Here is a 16387-nt window from a genome sequence, read left to right as displayed (position 1 = left end):
GTAATTGAAAACGTTGAAAAATAAATTTATATTTAATAAGTTTAATTACATAAATTGATATTGATAAAATAATTTAATGTAACTATTTTATTAAATCGATAAGTTAGATAATTCTGTCAGAGATTATCTCCAATTGTTTCGAGAATTTTAGGTCATTAAACTTTTTTTTATCGTTATTAGAGTTTTAATTAAAATTAGTTCTAATAACTTTATTTTTAATTTAATTAATCTATTGAATTTTGAAAATAAATAAAAGTAAATTGAGAAGATCAATAAATAATTAAAAAGTTAAATATTGTTACCCGTCTTTCCACTCTCTTGTTGCTGGGTTAATAACTCCGTAAAGTTCGTCATTGGATACAGCTTTTGGATTAAGATCATTGTAGCAGGGTTTAAGTTTTTTATTTACGTAAGTACGATAAAGAGATTTCCAAACTTTTGTTTTGCCAGTACCGGCCATTCCGACAATAAATACTGAGTGTCGGACATTCAAAAGTTCTTCTAGTTGAACAATCTGTTAATTTAAAATAAATAAATATATAAATTATTTGCTATTGTTATTAATTATTAAAATAAAAAATTACTTTTAAAATAAACCCGTCCTCGGGTTGCATTTTTAAATCAAGCGCAGCTTGACGTATGGTTTTTTCAAACTCCATATCACGTTTACGTGGGACATTTAGCGCGGGAAATAAATCACCAATGAGACCCATGAATACTGGTATGTCATCAGTAACTATTTTAGGAGTATTAAAATCACGTAGAGCTCTCATTAAAACTTGATCTTCTGGACGCTGACGATCGTCACGTTTTAGTTTACCCGCGACAACTAGAACTGATTTAATTGCACGAAGACCCCAATCGTAATGATCTTGCTTTGACAATAATTCTCGACAAAGTGAATACAGAGTTATAAACTTCCGTGCCAACAAACGTGCCTTCTGAAATCCCTCAGCCACGAGCATTATTTCACAAATTAAATCGAAATCTGGAACCACCATCGCACATGGTCTGTAAAAAATAATAAATATTTAAAATTTAAAGACACAAACTAATAATTTATTATTTCCAGTAATTAAAATTTTAAGTCAATGAAAAAAATTTTAACTTAAAAAACTTGATAATAATAATTAATTACTCTGTGTAATTAAAATTTGTAGTACAGGAAAACATTTTAAATGTTTTAATTCTGGTGATATTTCATTTTTTTATTATTTAAAAAGACGCGCTAATTTTTAAAAAATTATTAATTTTTATAATATAATTTAGTTATTAATTACTTTCTAATTAATAAACTTATTAATTAAAATATCACTACAGTTAATTTCTAAATATTTTTAATAATTATTTAAAATTTTTAATTTCAATTTCGCGCCCATGCGCGCGCAGTATTATAAAAGCCAATGAATGCAAACCTATCCCCACTCCTTTGTACTGCACACGGCACTGCGCAACTTTCCGTTAGTTATTCTAGAAATCTCCGAGTGTAGCATTTAAAGCAGTTGATCTTACAATTAAACTAAATTAATCTATTTAATTGATTAATTATATCAAATTATTGTGATAATTCATAATTTTAATAATTAAAGCGAGTGTAGAAAATATAAAAAGTGTAAAATGTAGTGAAGTTAACATTAAAATGGTGGTTCTAAGTCTGAGTGTTTGTTCGCGAGTTTAAAATTTTATGATCCTGAAATTATCAGACAATTAATAACTTTCGGATTTTTTTTTTACAAACCAATCATTAAAAAAAAAAAAAAAAAAAAAAAAAAATATGAGCATGTAGAAAATTAAAAAAGCTACAGGTGCAATTTTTTAATTGTTTTTTTAAAAATAAATTATCGTTTTTAAATAAATCCAAAAATTAGACGTCGGCTAACTTCAGTATCATATATTTTTAATTAAATCAAATTTTTATTTTTAAACACGAAAATAATAATTAATAATTAATTAATACAAGTAATTGTTTTGAGTAATTAAAATTTTGAGTCCCGGCAAATATCTCAAATGTTTTAATTCTGGTGGCATTTAATTTTTATATAACTTTAAAAGACGTGCTATTTTTAAAAATATTTTTCATTTTAATAATATAATTTAGTTATTAATTACTTTTTCATTAATCAACTTATAAATTATCAAAACAATTAATTTCTGAAAATTTTTTAATAATTATTTAAAATTTTTAATTTCAATTTCGCGCCCATGCGCGCACAGTATCATGAGAGCCAATGAATTCAAACCTACCCCCTCCCTCTTGTGCTATTGCACACGGCACCGCGCAGCTTTCCGTTAGTCCAGAAATCTCCGAGTGTAGCATTTAAAGTAGTTGATTTTACAATTAAAGGAAATTAATCAATTTACTTGCTTAATTACATCAAACTATTATAATAATCCATAATTTAAATAATTAAAGTGAGTGTAGAAAAGATAAAAAGTGTAAAATGTAGTGAAGTTAACATTAAAAAGTGTGGTTCTAAGTCTGAGTGTTTGTTCGCGAGTTTAAAATTTTTTAGTTTCTCAAAAAAAATTATTCGTATCAAATTAATAAATTTAATTGATTCTTGTGATTAAAAGTGAAAATAATTAAAAATAATAATAAAAAAGTGATAAATTTATAAAAGTTTTTGTGAACTCAAAGTGATTTTTTTTTTTTTTTTAATCCAAGTGTAGCTGTCTGCTGTTTCGGTGAGTAATTTATGATTTTTAATAATTTATTATAAGTTATAACTCAGTAGAAAAAAATGATCCTGAAGTTAGCAGGAAATTAAACATTTTTTTTTACAAATCAATTAAAAAAAAAAAATGAATTTACGGAAGTAGAAAATTTTAAAAACTATAGGCGCAATTTTTTATGATTTATAATACTGAAGTTAGCAGACAAAATTTTTGAATTTTATTTTTAACAATTAAATTTGAAGAAAAAAAAATAAAAATATGCACATGTAGAAAATCGAAAAGACTACAAATGCATTTTTTTACTATTTTTTTTTTATAATTTATCATTTTTAAAAAAATTCAAAAATTATTAGACGTCGGCCAACTTCACTATCATAAAAAAAAATATTTTAAAAATTAACATAGTAACGCATAAAATTAAATGCGTACATATTTAAATTTAAAAAATATATAAAAACAATAATCGCATACCGAAATAACGTTTTCAAATTCTCCGGTAATTCTGTCCTTCCTGCGTACCCAGGGTTCATGGTAATGAACATCCCGACAGTATTAATAAGATTCAACTCTTCTCCAAAAAACATAAATTTATTTTTTCTACTTTTAATACCATCCAGGACAGACTTAACTTGAACCGCTACCACAGAAAGAACTTCAACAGATATTCTATTAAATTCATCAAAACATCCCCACGCTCCGGTCTGTGCCAGTCCTTTGTAAATATTTCCACACGACTGAAATAAAAAATCATATTTATTTATTTATCATAAATAAATAAATAAATAAATAAATAAACAAAATTAAAAAAACTAAAATATACTTTGTAATCAAGTTGTTCAGAACAATTAAAAACATAAACCATTTGACCCAGAGCACGACCTAAATCCTTGGTTGTTTCGGTTTTACCAGTTCCCGCAGGGCCAGCGGGTGCTCCACCCATCACTAAATGTAGTGATTGTGTCAGTGTTATATAACAACGATCTGTCAGTGGAGTTATTACCAAACGCGGAACATTTCCTAGGTATTCATACCCATATGCAAAATTTGCATCACAAATATTAACAAAACAATCACCAATACCGTCGTCCCACCTGCAAAAATTATTAACATTCATTATATTCAAAATTTATATATTGCAAATTGCAAATTAATTGAGACTGCGGCAATATTAAAATACTAATAATTATAATAATAACAACGAGCAACCTGCAGTCACTACGTGACTGTTCAATATCACTACTAAATTTATAAAATACGCAGAAAAAAAGAATTTCTTGCCGCAACAAAATTTTAATTTGCACCAAGAAATTTTATGCATTATCAATTAAATACAAAAATTGTCTTGGAGCGAGAAAATATTTTTTTGGTCAAGAAATAATTCCTTGCACCAAATAATTTTTTCTAGTTCTAAATACATTTTTGTTTTCAATTCACAATGCAAAAAATTTCTTTGGGTAAGTAAAAATTTTCTTTAGGCGAGTAAAGATTTTTTGTGTCAATGAATTCTTTTTTTTTCTATGCACACTTTTTTGGCTTTGAGAAGCTTCCTAAAACCAAAAGGGAGTATAAAAATCTGTCATTTTGGAATAAGTAACGCGATATAAATAATATAGCTATATATTCAGTGACATTCAGTCATATTTAGTGACAGAATAATTAAAGTATTAATTTATTTAAAGAAAATAAATACGATCGTTTTTTTTTCTCGCGTAATTTAAATGTATTCGAATGATATAGATAAATCTATTTATCTCAATACTTGGCAATTAAAAAGAGTTTAAACTATAAAAAGGCACAAATTTAAGTCAAGACCTATCTAACGATACCAATTTCAATAACATTAACTAATTCTATTATATAGATATGGCGGGAACAAAATTTTCCTTATTCTCTTAATAATATAGATAATAATAATAATAATAATAATAATAATAATAATAATAATAATGATAAATAACTGACCTATGACGTAGTTGAGATTGCCATTGGAAATTTGATGAATTTTCAGCTCTAGTTGCTATTAATTTACCAACAACATCTCTCGCATGAACATCAATTGTGCAAATAGTCATTATTTTTTGTCGTTCATTATCGGTCAACTCGCCGCACAATATTGTTATGAGTGTGTTCAATTGGTTTATTTGTTTTTTTTGATAATCCTTGAGTGCACTTTCGAAACCTTCTTCGAGCCTCGCGAATGCCATGTTCACCTCGGCAGTCCACCAAATTTGGGTGCCGCAGAGAGCGGGCTGGGCCGGGTAGTCCAGGATCCACTGCTCGCGGGGTTTCTCGTCGTAAGACGTCACCGCTTGATTAAAGTGGTATCTTACGGTCTTCTGCATGGTCGAAGTCAAAATGTTCAACCAGGTTTCCACGACACCACTGCAATCACACACTCCGTGTATTTCCATTTCCTCGCCGTCTTTTGCTATCAGGCCGACAGCCAGTTTGCTTGGCTTTCCTGACTCTAGTTTCCATTTTAAGTTTGATATTGAGTCGTATAGTTTTGATAAATGTTTGCAGACCAATTCTGGATTATTGCCTGTAAATTTAATTTAGTTTTTTATTTTAATAAGATGAGGGAAAAAAAATATTTGATGATTCGTGGGTAATTTTTTTGATTGAAATAGTTTTGGATTTAAAAATTTTAAAAAATTTTAAATTTTTATTTTTATTCATTGATAATAATTTATAAATAATTACCAACAATGGAATTAAATTAATCTATTTTAATTAGTAATTTTAATTATTTTTTCGAGGATTGTGAAAAATAAATAATTTGATTAAGTAAAAAAAATTTTTTTATCATGAATCTTTTTTATTTTTATTTATCTTCAATATTATGAGTGTGAATGTAGCAGACATCAGACAAATTTAAAATTATAAATAAATACTAAAAAAAAAAACTATAAATAAAAGAGTAAATAATTAATAGAATAAAATTAAAAAAAAATGCGCATTTAAAAAATTTTGAAATTAATAAGTGCATTTTTTATAAATATTTTTTTAAAAATTATTTACTCTATTTATTTATAATCCTCAATTTGTCTGATGTCTGCTAAATTCACACTCATTTAATATTTTTTTTTACTTTAAAATGTACCCCTGAGAAGAAATTTCTGTTGGAATTTTTTCTATTTTTTGGTCACTAAATAATTATTTCATTAATGCAATTTATAATATGAGTCAAAGTGGACCTAAAAATTTTAATTCGAACCACGTGGGTTTAAAACTCACCTGTTAATGTTTTAAACTAACTAAAGTAATCAGTAAAAAAATCACAATTAATTCATTTTATTTTAAAGTTTAAAAATCTCCACTAGCTAAACTTGTCTCATTTGCTCTATAAATAAAAAAAAATAAGCTTTACTATTTTAAAATCGAAACGTGGCAGCCATAATTGATAAATACTTTTTAAAACTGCAATCGATACTACCCAGTAAAAATAAATAATATCAATAACTCAATATAATATTAAAAAAAAAAATAGAATAAAATAAGAATTCTTAGAAGAAGTCATTTAACAATTCGTGAAAACGTTTAAATATTAACCGTTGCTAAGAATATCAAGCAGATCTGCAGATGATATGAAATAGAATCTAGGGTACGCCAACCGCTTCATCTCTAAATAATTAAACAATGCTTTTTCGCAAATATTTAATTGCATTTGTAAATCTTCAAGTCGTTCCAATAATTTCGGTCTATTTGTAGCCTTAACTATATTAAGATTTGCCAGCATTTCCTTTAGCAATTCCTGTATAATAATAAAACAATTAAAACCGATGCTAAATATTGAGAACTCGGTTTAATATTTCAAAGCACATGAATATTTGATAATAGTCTAAAAATTACTTTGAAATCCCGGTCAATTATTTCAAAACGTTTCGTATCTTCAGGTAATTGTTTTCGAATGTCTTCTGAGTCTATAAATATACTTTCGAGATGTACCCAAGCACGTTGCACATCGAACCAAATGTTGATAATCGCGTCTGCGTTGCTTAATTTTTTCCGCCAATCGTTTACCATTTCGACAAAGTAACCAATCGATTTTGAGTTCATCATATTTTGTAGTTGAACCTGACAAAATATTAATCAATTGATTAAATAAAAAGTGCACAGTAAAAAAATGGCGGAGTGGATGATTTTTTATTTATTTAATTCCCTCGGAGTGAATTTCACTCCGAATGGGAGTTTCGGAAAATATTAATTATAAAAAAAATTACTAATAAATAGTGAGCTTAGCTCTGATATTTTGACATTCGTATTTACGGAAATAATTACGAGCTCCCTCTCCATATGTTCGCGCGAAATGATTTTTAAAAATTATAAGCAACTGATAATAAAACTTTAACAACTATAATTCCACTGAGTCACAAACTGTCGTATGACTTACATCAACCATACCAAGATATAACATTTCATATTGTACCGAAATATCAAATATATTCATAAAAACTATGTCGCTATAGCTATTCAATAATTTAATATTTTCACTATGTATTATATAAGGTAAGAGCCCCTATACCTGCTCAGTACCATTAGTCGCTCACTTTAACTGTTTAAGGCGTTTTTTTATAATTTTTATAAAAAAAAATTACAACTAAAAATATTATTATTGATAAATAATTATTTGTGAATCTAAATATATTAAAATATGATGTATCAAATTATTTTATAATAGATTATAAATTTAAATTAAATGACTGTTTTCAAAACCGCGCTCAGCCGGGCATTTTTTACTTTAACGTGCATTCGTTAGATTAAATTTAGGTCACGTCAAATTTTTTAAGAATTGTTATAACTATATCTTATTAAATACATTTTTAAAATTCATGAAATTTTATATTATTAAAGAATAAAGTAGTATAATTTATAAATTATTTTCCAAATCAATAAACTTATTATAGTTTAATTGATATTGTCTTTGAGTGACTATAGGGTCATGTGTTGATCGAGTAATGGCACATGACAACTTTTAGTGAGCGACAATCGGTACACTCAAGGACCTTATTTACAAAATTAATAATAATTAATCATCAACATTATTCTTCAAACTTAAATTTTATTCTAATACTCGAAACTTCAAAAAATAACTATAAAAAAAATCTGATTTTTCATTTTATTTATTAATTTATATTGAGTGATTTAATCTCACTCCAATGAAAAGTGAACGGGTATAGGGGCTTTTACCTTATTTATATCTGAATGAATGAATTATTTATTGAAATAATTATGTTTCTATTAAATATAAATTTATTTAAGTATTAAAACTCCAAGTGTCGGAGTAAATTCAGATTGAAATAAAATCCGCATTCACTCACGATTTTTCACAGTGTATTCATCTAAAAAAATTTATATAAAATTACCTGATTGTCTTCTAAAATTTCAATAGTCTCCTCACTTATTTTCAAAGTATTTAATTTACTTCTTTCATGAAACTCTTTATCAAACTCCAAATTAGCCCAGGTGTTGGTTAATTCTTTAATTATTTTCTCCATCGCCATTTCCTTGACAGCCTTGTCAACGGTATTTTTAACTTCTTCTTCATATTTATGAAGTTCTAATTTCAAAAGATCTTCGAGAGTAGTCTTGTCAGTCATAGTGAATCTTACCTATAAAATAGTAAAATCCCGTCTTTAAATAATTATTCAAGATGTTATATTTAGTGAAAGCTCTTAATTTATTAACTCGAGTTTCTGCCATTAATTGCTGCCAGTGGCGGTCGCGGATTGCAGGATTTTGAAGCTCTGATACCGCTCTCAGCGACGACATCATATTTTTAACTTGATCTTCGATGTAATTAAATAATTCCCACGATTTGCATTCTTTATCTAACACTTAAATAATTTATTTTATCAATTAGTTGATTCATTAATTGCACAAGTTATTCATTGAAATATAAATATTACATCGTAGTTCGCGGATTAACTTTTTACACTCGAGATCCATTCCTTCGACATCAATTTTTTTCCAAGTCGTCGTATTCCATTCATTTAAACTACTTGTTATAACGATAACGTAATCCCAAAGGCATTTTAATAATTTAAGTTGACGTCTCAATTGGTTTATTTCTTTGTAATCTTGAACCTGCAATTCGTGGATTGCCGCTGAAGATTTGAGTGTTTTCAGCTCAGATTCAAGTTCATTTACATCTGAATTTAATTTGTCGAGATTTTCATAAACGTTCTCGCAGTCTGGGCTGTGAAATTTAATTAAACATTTAGCGATATAATGATTAATTAATTATTATAAATAATAATTTTCTAATAAATTACCTGAATAATTTATTATTGAGGAATTTTTTATAATACTGCTGTTGTTTGAAGTCAAAATAATTTAGTCGTTTTTTTATGAGATCGACTTGATGAGCTAGAAGTGGCGCTACTTGTTGTTTTACTTGCGCAGCTAATTTTTTTACAGTTGTCCATGATTCTGGAAGCTCAACGAGCCATTGATGAGTTTGTTCGCTGAATTCTACTTGATATTGTTCCAACAAATTTATGGTCTCCTGAATAATTTTTTATTATTTATTGCAACATCTACTTTTAAAGTACTAGGAATTTTAATTATGAGTGCGAATGTAGCAGATATGAGACAAATTTTAAATAAAATGAACGAACTTAACAATTAAAAATATGAAAATTTAAAAAATGCACATATAGATTTTCAAATTCTATAAATGTGCATTTTTTTAATTTTATTCAATTCACATTTAATTCGCTTATTTCAAAAGTTTAAAAATTACTATTGTCAGCTACACTCACACTCATATTTTAATTTACTAACATTATTAAATAAATAAGGGGTCATTTATAAAATACGTTCGCATTTATGGGGGAGTCGGGGGTCTAAGGAAACGTGACGTTCGCGGCTCATAAAACAATTTTAAAAATTTTCCTCGGTTTTTTAAAATTTATTTATTAAAGTTTTATTATTGCAAATAATAAATATTTTTAAATATACGAGTGGGAATGTAGCAGACATCCGACAAATTTACAATTATAAATAAATAGAGTAAATAATTAAAAAAAAAATATTTATAAAAAATGCACTTATTAATTTCAAAATTTTTTAAATGCACATTTTTTTAAAATTTAATTTTATTAATTATTTACTCTATTAATAATTTTAAATTTGTCTGGTGTCTACATTCACACTCATTTAAAATATAGAAATTTTTGTACTATTGACTGCTATATATCATTACGGGGGGGGGGGGGATCTATCATTTATGACGCAATATTGATACGGGGAGATTGCAGAAAATGTGACATAGCGTGACGAAGGGAGGGGGGAGGGGGTATACAATATATAAAAAGGTAAAATTTTGCGTGACGTATTTTATGAACGGCCCCTAACTAATTGAATATATATTACTTTTATTGGATCAAACATTCCATCAATTTTGTACTGTTTATCTCTAACTTCTTTCAAATAGTACATCGTTTGTAATAAACCTTCATAGTCATCTTCTAAAATTGGCTGATTAAATCTGCTAGTAGCTTCTTGCAGAAATTCTGACAATTCTTTCAAACTAATAATTAAAAAAAAAAAAATTAATAATTAATCAACACGCAAAAATTTTCCAATTTTCACAAAAATCGTTGGTTAGTTTTTGGTAAAAAATTATTTGCGTGGATTAATTATTTAAAATTGTAATAATTGCTTGCTATTGACCTACTGTCCACATGATCGACGAGGTGTGTCTTCAAAATATTAGACCATTTACAAATAGTATTCAATAATGTTTGCTTGAATAATTTGTTATTGATCTTAAACCAACGACATAAAATTTTTTCATTCTCAATTTCATTACATTTATTATATAGCTCAATAAAATAATCAATTTCACGTTTGAAATCCACTAGCTCAGGTTTCTTTTCTTTTAGTTCTGATAAATTAACTGCAGATTTATTTTTTGATTCATTTTCGGCGTTTAAATTTTTCGAGTAACGTAAAAAAAAATTGAGATACTCTTGTCTGTCGTTGAGCCATATCCAGTTGTATGTCTCATATATCTTGATGATATTATAACAGAATTAATATAAAAATGAATAATTAATTACACTCATTGTAATAAATGTTTGATAATATGCCTGAGGGCTTGACTAAAACTTACCGCAGCGTATTCCTGAGCTTGAATTAGTGCTTCCTTAACTCGGTTACAAGTTTCTTCTAACATAAATACTATTCGCTCGTCTTCAACTAAGTCAAGCTTGTTTTAATAATATACATAACAAAAACTATTATTAAATATTCAGAGTATTTTTTAAATTTATTACTCACTCCATTATTTTAATTATTAATTATTTATTACTTGTAAAAGTGTAAATATAAGTAATTGAAATACTAACTCCATAATGTTCTTGTTGTTCGAATTTGTCGGGATCTAAACGAGTTATCAATGTTCCCATTTTCATAATATTAAACAATAAGCCTTCGTAAAACCCGTAGAATCCCTCGGGGTGTTCTATCTCGACAGGAGGATGAAAACTGATATTTGGAATTTCTAAACATAGATTTACCTCAAATAACGGATATACATCGGCTTGTGGATCAGTTTCGTCTAGTATGTAACAGACACTATATTTTTAAAATAAAAACAAAGGTATAATAAACTTCTCCAATAACAGAGAATTATTTATATTTATATATATATATATGTATATTAAAGATAGGGAGAGGGGGCATAAATAAGTCCCTTGTATATAAATTTCTAATCGATTCTTTTTACTATTTTTGATTAGCAAATGAATACTTTGTCAATATAACCCAGTACTAAAAAAAAAAATTGAAAAGTAGGACAAAATAAGCCACCTACAAAAATAACGATAGTAAATTTTTTTTTTTTAAATCTCACATTTTATATGAAAAAAAATTCAACGTATAATTAAAAAATGAATAATTTTTTATATAAATGAATTATTAAAAATAAAATTTTTAAGCTGATTTCAAAATTTTTAACTTTTTGTAAAAAATTTCAGATGACTCAAATTGCCCCATTAGAGATGATACTGAAGTTGGCTGACGTTTAATAATGTTTATAATTTTTTCAAAACGATAAATTATAAGAAAAAAATATTTGAAAAAATTGCACTTATAGTTTTTTTAATTTTCTACATGCGCATATTTTCACTTTTTTTTCTGTGATTGATTTGCTTAAAAAAAAATTTTTTAATTTTTAATTGTCTGTTTACTTCAGAATCATCATTAGAGTCATATGGAGCAAGTATGCGCAAACCCATTTATTGCGAACTAAAATGCATGGGCTTGCGCACACTTGCCCCAAATGACTCTACTGTTTCATTTTCTTGTGTAGTTTTTAAAAGAAAATTAATATGAGTCCATTTTATCTCGAAATTATATTTTATGATAAATTTTACTCGACTCATTTTATCCCCTTTATCGTCAGTCATTACCTAGTTGAAACAGCTTGTATCAAAGCTTTGGATATCAATTGATCAATATAAATAAGATAAGGTTTCCACTTGACTAGTCTAATTGCCTTGAGTTCTGAATCTTCTTCAGTTCCATTATCCTTTGTCGAGATTTCCGTTATCGTCATTTCACCATTTGTAACTGCATCATTAATTTCTTCATTTTCTCCTACGATTCCGCTCTTTGCAAAACCCGCATTTCCATTAAATTCACTTTAAAAAAAAGTGTTTTATATATTTACACACAAAAAAAATTACACTTTAATTTCAAACACTAACTTGAGATTTGCGATTCCCTCATCTACATTTACAGTGCGCTTATCATTATTTAATAAACTTAAATCCAGCTCTGAGTCGCTTGCGACGTAGGCTGATTCAGGTAAAATATTTAAATACAGCTTATAATTTTCATCCAAAATACGTTTTATTTCTTCTTCCGTCCGCTCAATAGTGCTGTAGCGTCTTTCAAATTTTTCTTTACGTTCTCCAACCGCAATTAAATTCTCAACTTTATTATCTTTGCGTTCCAAAATCGGCGCCATTGCCCACTCGTTTATACTCTTCATTAAATCATCGATATTATTAACGGCTTTCAATTTACGGTAATACAAATTCCTCACAAGTATTAATAACTTATTAATATAATCTGGTATTTCTGTATCATATATATGAATTATTTTTATAAAAACAAAAAAATTTATTTTGAAATAAAAAATTAACAAGTTAATTAAAGTTTAATGTTGTTGATAAACTAATTAATCACAAAATTAAATACTTTCTGTAAACTATAAAATTACATATATTTATACTCACCTGGTGAGTTCCAGTTATAATTAATCTGTCCCTCATCAATCATATCATCAATCATTTGTATTTCCTCTTGTAATAATTCAAACTCTACGTCTGAGCATTTCGATCGAATTTCGTTGTACCTCAAAAATCATAACATTATTCCACTAATTCATTCATTTCAAGTAATTAATTAATTAATTAATTAATTATTATAAACTAATAATATCAATTACCAATTAACAATCAGATTAATATTATATTTAGTGTCAACAAAAAATTTTGTTTTCGTAAACAAATCGACGGCTTCTTTTGGTAAATTATTTTTTTCCAACATAATCATATATTTTGTTTCTTTCAAAATAATTTCAATTTCAGGATTTAAATTTGACTTTAGTCTATTATTGTCAGTAACAAAAAGAGGTTTCATTAAATTTTCATGACAAATTTTCGGTACTGTGTCAGACCACTCGGTAAATATTTTATTTTCGGTTTCATATAATAATGTCTGAAAAATATATTTAGTTATTTTTTATTTAAAAATCTATACACTAACGCAAAAAATTAAAGGAACAGAAATGTTTTATAAATTTTTTAGTGAGTTTTAAAAAATTTTATCGAGATTTAAAAAAAAACATTTTATAGCTTGAAATCTCTAGTTTCGGTGCATTTTTATCAAAATTTTTTGAGAACTCCGGCTATTGCGAACGACAAATCGTCCTACGAGGTTAAAAAAAAAGCCAAATTGAAGCTGAATAAATTTGCTAAACGACCTATTCATGGTTTAGTTGAAAGAATTTTTCCACGGTCCGTGGGCTCTTCGGAAAAAAAAAATTTATAAATTTTTTGTCCCGCGGTATTTCTCATGTTTGCGCGATAGCCGGAGTTCTTAAAAAATTTTGATAAAAATGCACCGAAACTAAATATTTCAAGCTATAAAATGCATTTTTTAAAATCTCGATACGATTATTTTCTACAAAGTTACAGCCTGCCAAAAATCACTAAAAAATTTATAAAATTTTTCTGTCCCTTTAATTTTTTGCGTTAGTGTAATTATATATTTTTAAATATTTACTTGAATCTCATCGTGTTTATTTATAATATCTAGTCCAGATTGCGTTACAAATATCGGATGATTAATTAATTTAATTGATTCTATAGGATAATCAATATGACGTTGTAATTTCATTAGCAAGCATAATTTACCAGCTACTGGTGGAAAATGTTCATCATCTTTTATACAAATTGTATTTTCTACTCCAAAATTATTATCGAACACAATCTATTTTATAATATCATTAAATTCTTTAAATAAATAATAATAATAATAAAATTTAAAATAATTTTATTACCTTAATTTCATCAAGATAATTGTGAATAAGCGACAGCAATTTTTCATAGTTATCCCATAATTGTGATTGTATACTTGGCCTTTGAGAAATTGGATCAATTATAAAAATTAATTTTATCATTTTTTCAATATCGTGACACTCGTTAAAAGCCTTATCAAATATAGAAGCGAGTTTTCTGTCATATTCTTCAACCTAAATAAATCCAACAATTATTAGTCAATTTATCTTTATTTGAAAACGGCAAAGTGTCACTGTCAAAATATTAACTTTATTTAAAAAGATGGTGATGTCATTTAAAAATTTATCATCCTCCGGAAATAGAATGTCATATTCCACAGCTCCCAATTCGTTATAACTTTTTATAAACTCATTGTATACTTGGTTTATTTTGTCGACCAATACTTTACCTTTGAAACCGGCTATTTCAATCCGCTCTAATTTTGAATACTCGTTTGCGATTTCGAATAAATTCTGTATTTACAAATTATCTCCCATGAAAAAAATTTATTGAAAAAATATAGGAGAGGAGAGGGCAAAGTGAGCCCCTTAAAATTTTCAAAATTTCAAAAAATTTGGGGGCAAATTGGGCCCCTCAAAATTTTCTACACTGTGAAAAATTCCCAACAAATTTTACTATGGGTGCATAGTAACACCGGACTATAAGAAAACAGATTCAAAATTGACAAGTGTTCCATAGTAAACATATGCGCAGACTACACGATTAGGCCTATGCGCATACGTTTACTATGGGACACTTGTAAATTTTGTACCAGTTTTCTTATAGTTCGGTGTTACTATGCAATTTTTCAAAGTGTATACGTCAATAAATTCGGACGGATAATAAGCTTATCGAAATTTCTTACATAATTAGGGATCAAATAGATCACCAAAACTGTTCATTAAATATAATTTATTAAGAAAGTTAAAGATAATAAAATTACGTTTTAAAGTTATATCGCAGTAGACTATTAAAATGATTTTTTATATTATTAAAACACAACTGTTTTATAGTTATTTGCAAATATCACACGTATAGAGAATAAAAAATATCAAATCCGAAAATTTTTGGTGGGCCCACCTTGCCCTTAATTTTCGATTTTTCAATTTTAATGGGCGCAGCATAATGAAGTGAAAATACGTATCAAGGGTCTAAAAAGAAGTAAACGCGAAAAAAAATTAACGATATTATAATTATTTTCCTTAAGGGGCCCACTTTGCCCCCCTCTCCCCTACATATTTTATATATTTTTTCTATAAATTTTTTTTTATGGTGGATTACTTTTTATTAGTACCAAATTATTTTTTTTTATTAATCTAAAGTAATTGTGTATTTTTACCTGAATCTGTTTTAACCGTTTTTCAAATTTAATTAATCGTTCGAGAACTAACTTTTCATGAAACGTCCAACGGACAAGTTGAGCTGAATTTTTAAAGTAGTAATCAATATTTAGACGAAATTGTTCAAATAAATCACGGAAGTGTTGAATTGTTTCTAGTACAAAAGTCACTTTAACAAGATTATCATGAATGTCTGTTTGAAATAAATTTCCGGGATCAAGATATTTTATCGCCTGTAAACAATTTGAGTTTGATTCGTATAATTTAATATCCGGAGGTCGTTAATAAATACATAGTGGCCGGTATGAATATAAAAAAACCTGAGTTATAAAAAGATTTACTACTGCATTGAGTAAATAGATAATATTGGTAGTAGTGCAATAATGTTTTGAGTTCGCCCAAGCAAGACAAATTAAATGAACCAGTTGTTTTAATTTTAATTTCAATTCTTCGATATCGCTTCCTTCTATTTCGATAAACTGTGACTGCAGTGGTTTTAAGTGCAAATAAATATCTCGCGCTTCGACAATGGCTTTAGTGAAATAAATAAATATATAGCTGATCAAATTTTCGGTAAAGTAAATAAAAATTTTAATTTGTTAAAATCTGAACCTGCTATGACATTTTTGAATAGAGCTTCAAAAGATTTTAAATATGAACTGTTAGTAAGCTCTAGTAAAAAAGCTATTTTTTTAACTCGCGGATCACACATTTGATCGTAAATCGATTCTAAATTCTTCAATCGTTCTTGCCAAAATATAACTTCTGTAATAAATTTATAAACAAAAATTTACA

General features: G+C 27.1%; 1 protein-coding gene across 1 annotated transcript in view; it reads right to left on the bottom strand.

Annotated features, from left to right (window-relative positions):
* The window catches only part of LOC130666660 (dynein beta chain, ciliary-like), a 41529-nt gene extending 25869 nt beyond the window's left edge, over positions 1-15660 (bottom strand). The window contains exons 1-22 of the mRNA XM_057467848.1: positions 15592-15660; positions 14255-14725; positions 13978-14184; positions 13139-13410; positions 12927-13045; positions 12393-12768; positions 12096-12326; positions 11031-11259; positions 10796-10891; positions 10354-10694; positions 10054-10210; positions 8952-9184; positions 8586-8875; positions 8365-8513; positions 8043-8288; positions 6529-6753; positions 6229-6430; positions 4639-5218; positions 3497-3767; positions 3148-3410; positions 585-1011; positions 303-514 (exon numbers count right to left, since the gene is read on the bottom strand). Coding sequence (XP_057323831.1) covers positions 303-514; positions 585-1011; positions 3148-3410; positions 3497-3767; positions 4639-5218; positions 6229-6430; positions 6529-6753; positions 8043-8288; positions 8365-8513; positions 8586-8875; positions 8952-9184; positions 10054-10210; positions 10354-10694; positions 10796-10891; positions 11031-11259; positions 12096-12326; positions 12393-12768; positions 12927-13045; positions 13139-13410; positions 13978-14184; positions 14255-14374 — 5246 coding nt within the window. The 5' untranslated portion in view covers positions 14375-14725; positions 15592-15660. The remainder of the gene's footprint in view (positions 1-302; positions 515-584; positions 1012-3147; positions 3411-3496; positions 3768-4638; positions 5219-6228; positions 6431-6528; positions 6754-8042; positions 8289-8364; positions 8514-8585; positions 8876-8951; positions 9185-10053; positions 10211-10353; positions 10695-10795; positions 10892-11030; positions 11260-12095; positions 12327-12392; positions 12769-12926; positions 13046-13138; positions 13411-13977; positions 14185-14254; positions 14726-15591) is intronic.
* Between the last annotated feature and the right edge of the window lie 727 nt (positions 15661-16387).

The sequence above is a fragment of the Microplitis mediator genome, chromosome 4, assembly GCF_029852145.1.
Source record: "Microplitis mediator isolate UGA2020A chromosome 4, iyMicMedi2.1, whole genome shotgun sequence".
NCBI classification, from domain to species: Eukaryota; Metazoa; Arthropoda; class Insecta; order Hymenoptera; family Braconidae; genus Microplitis; species Microplitis mediator.
This window is presented reverse-complemented; position numbering and strand designations above follow the sequence as displayed.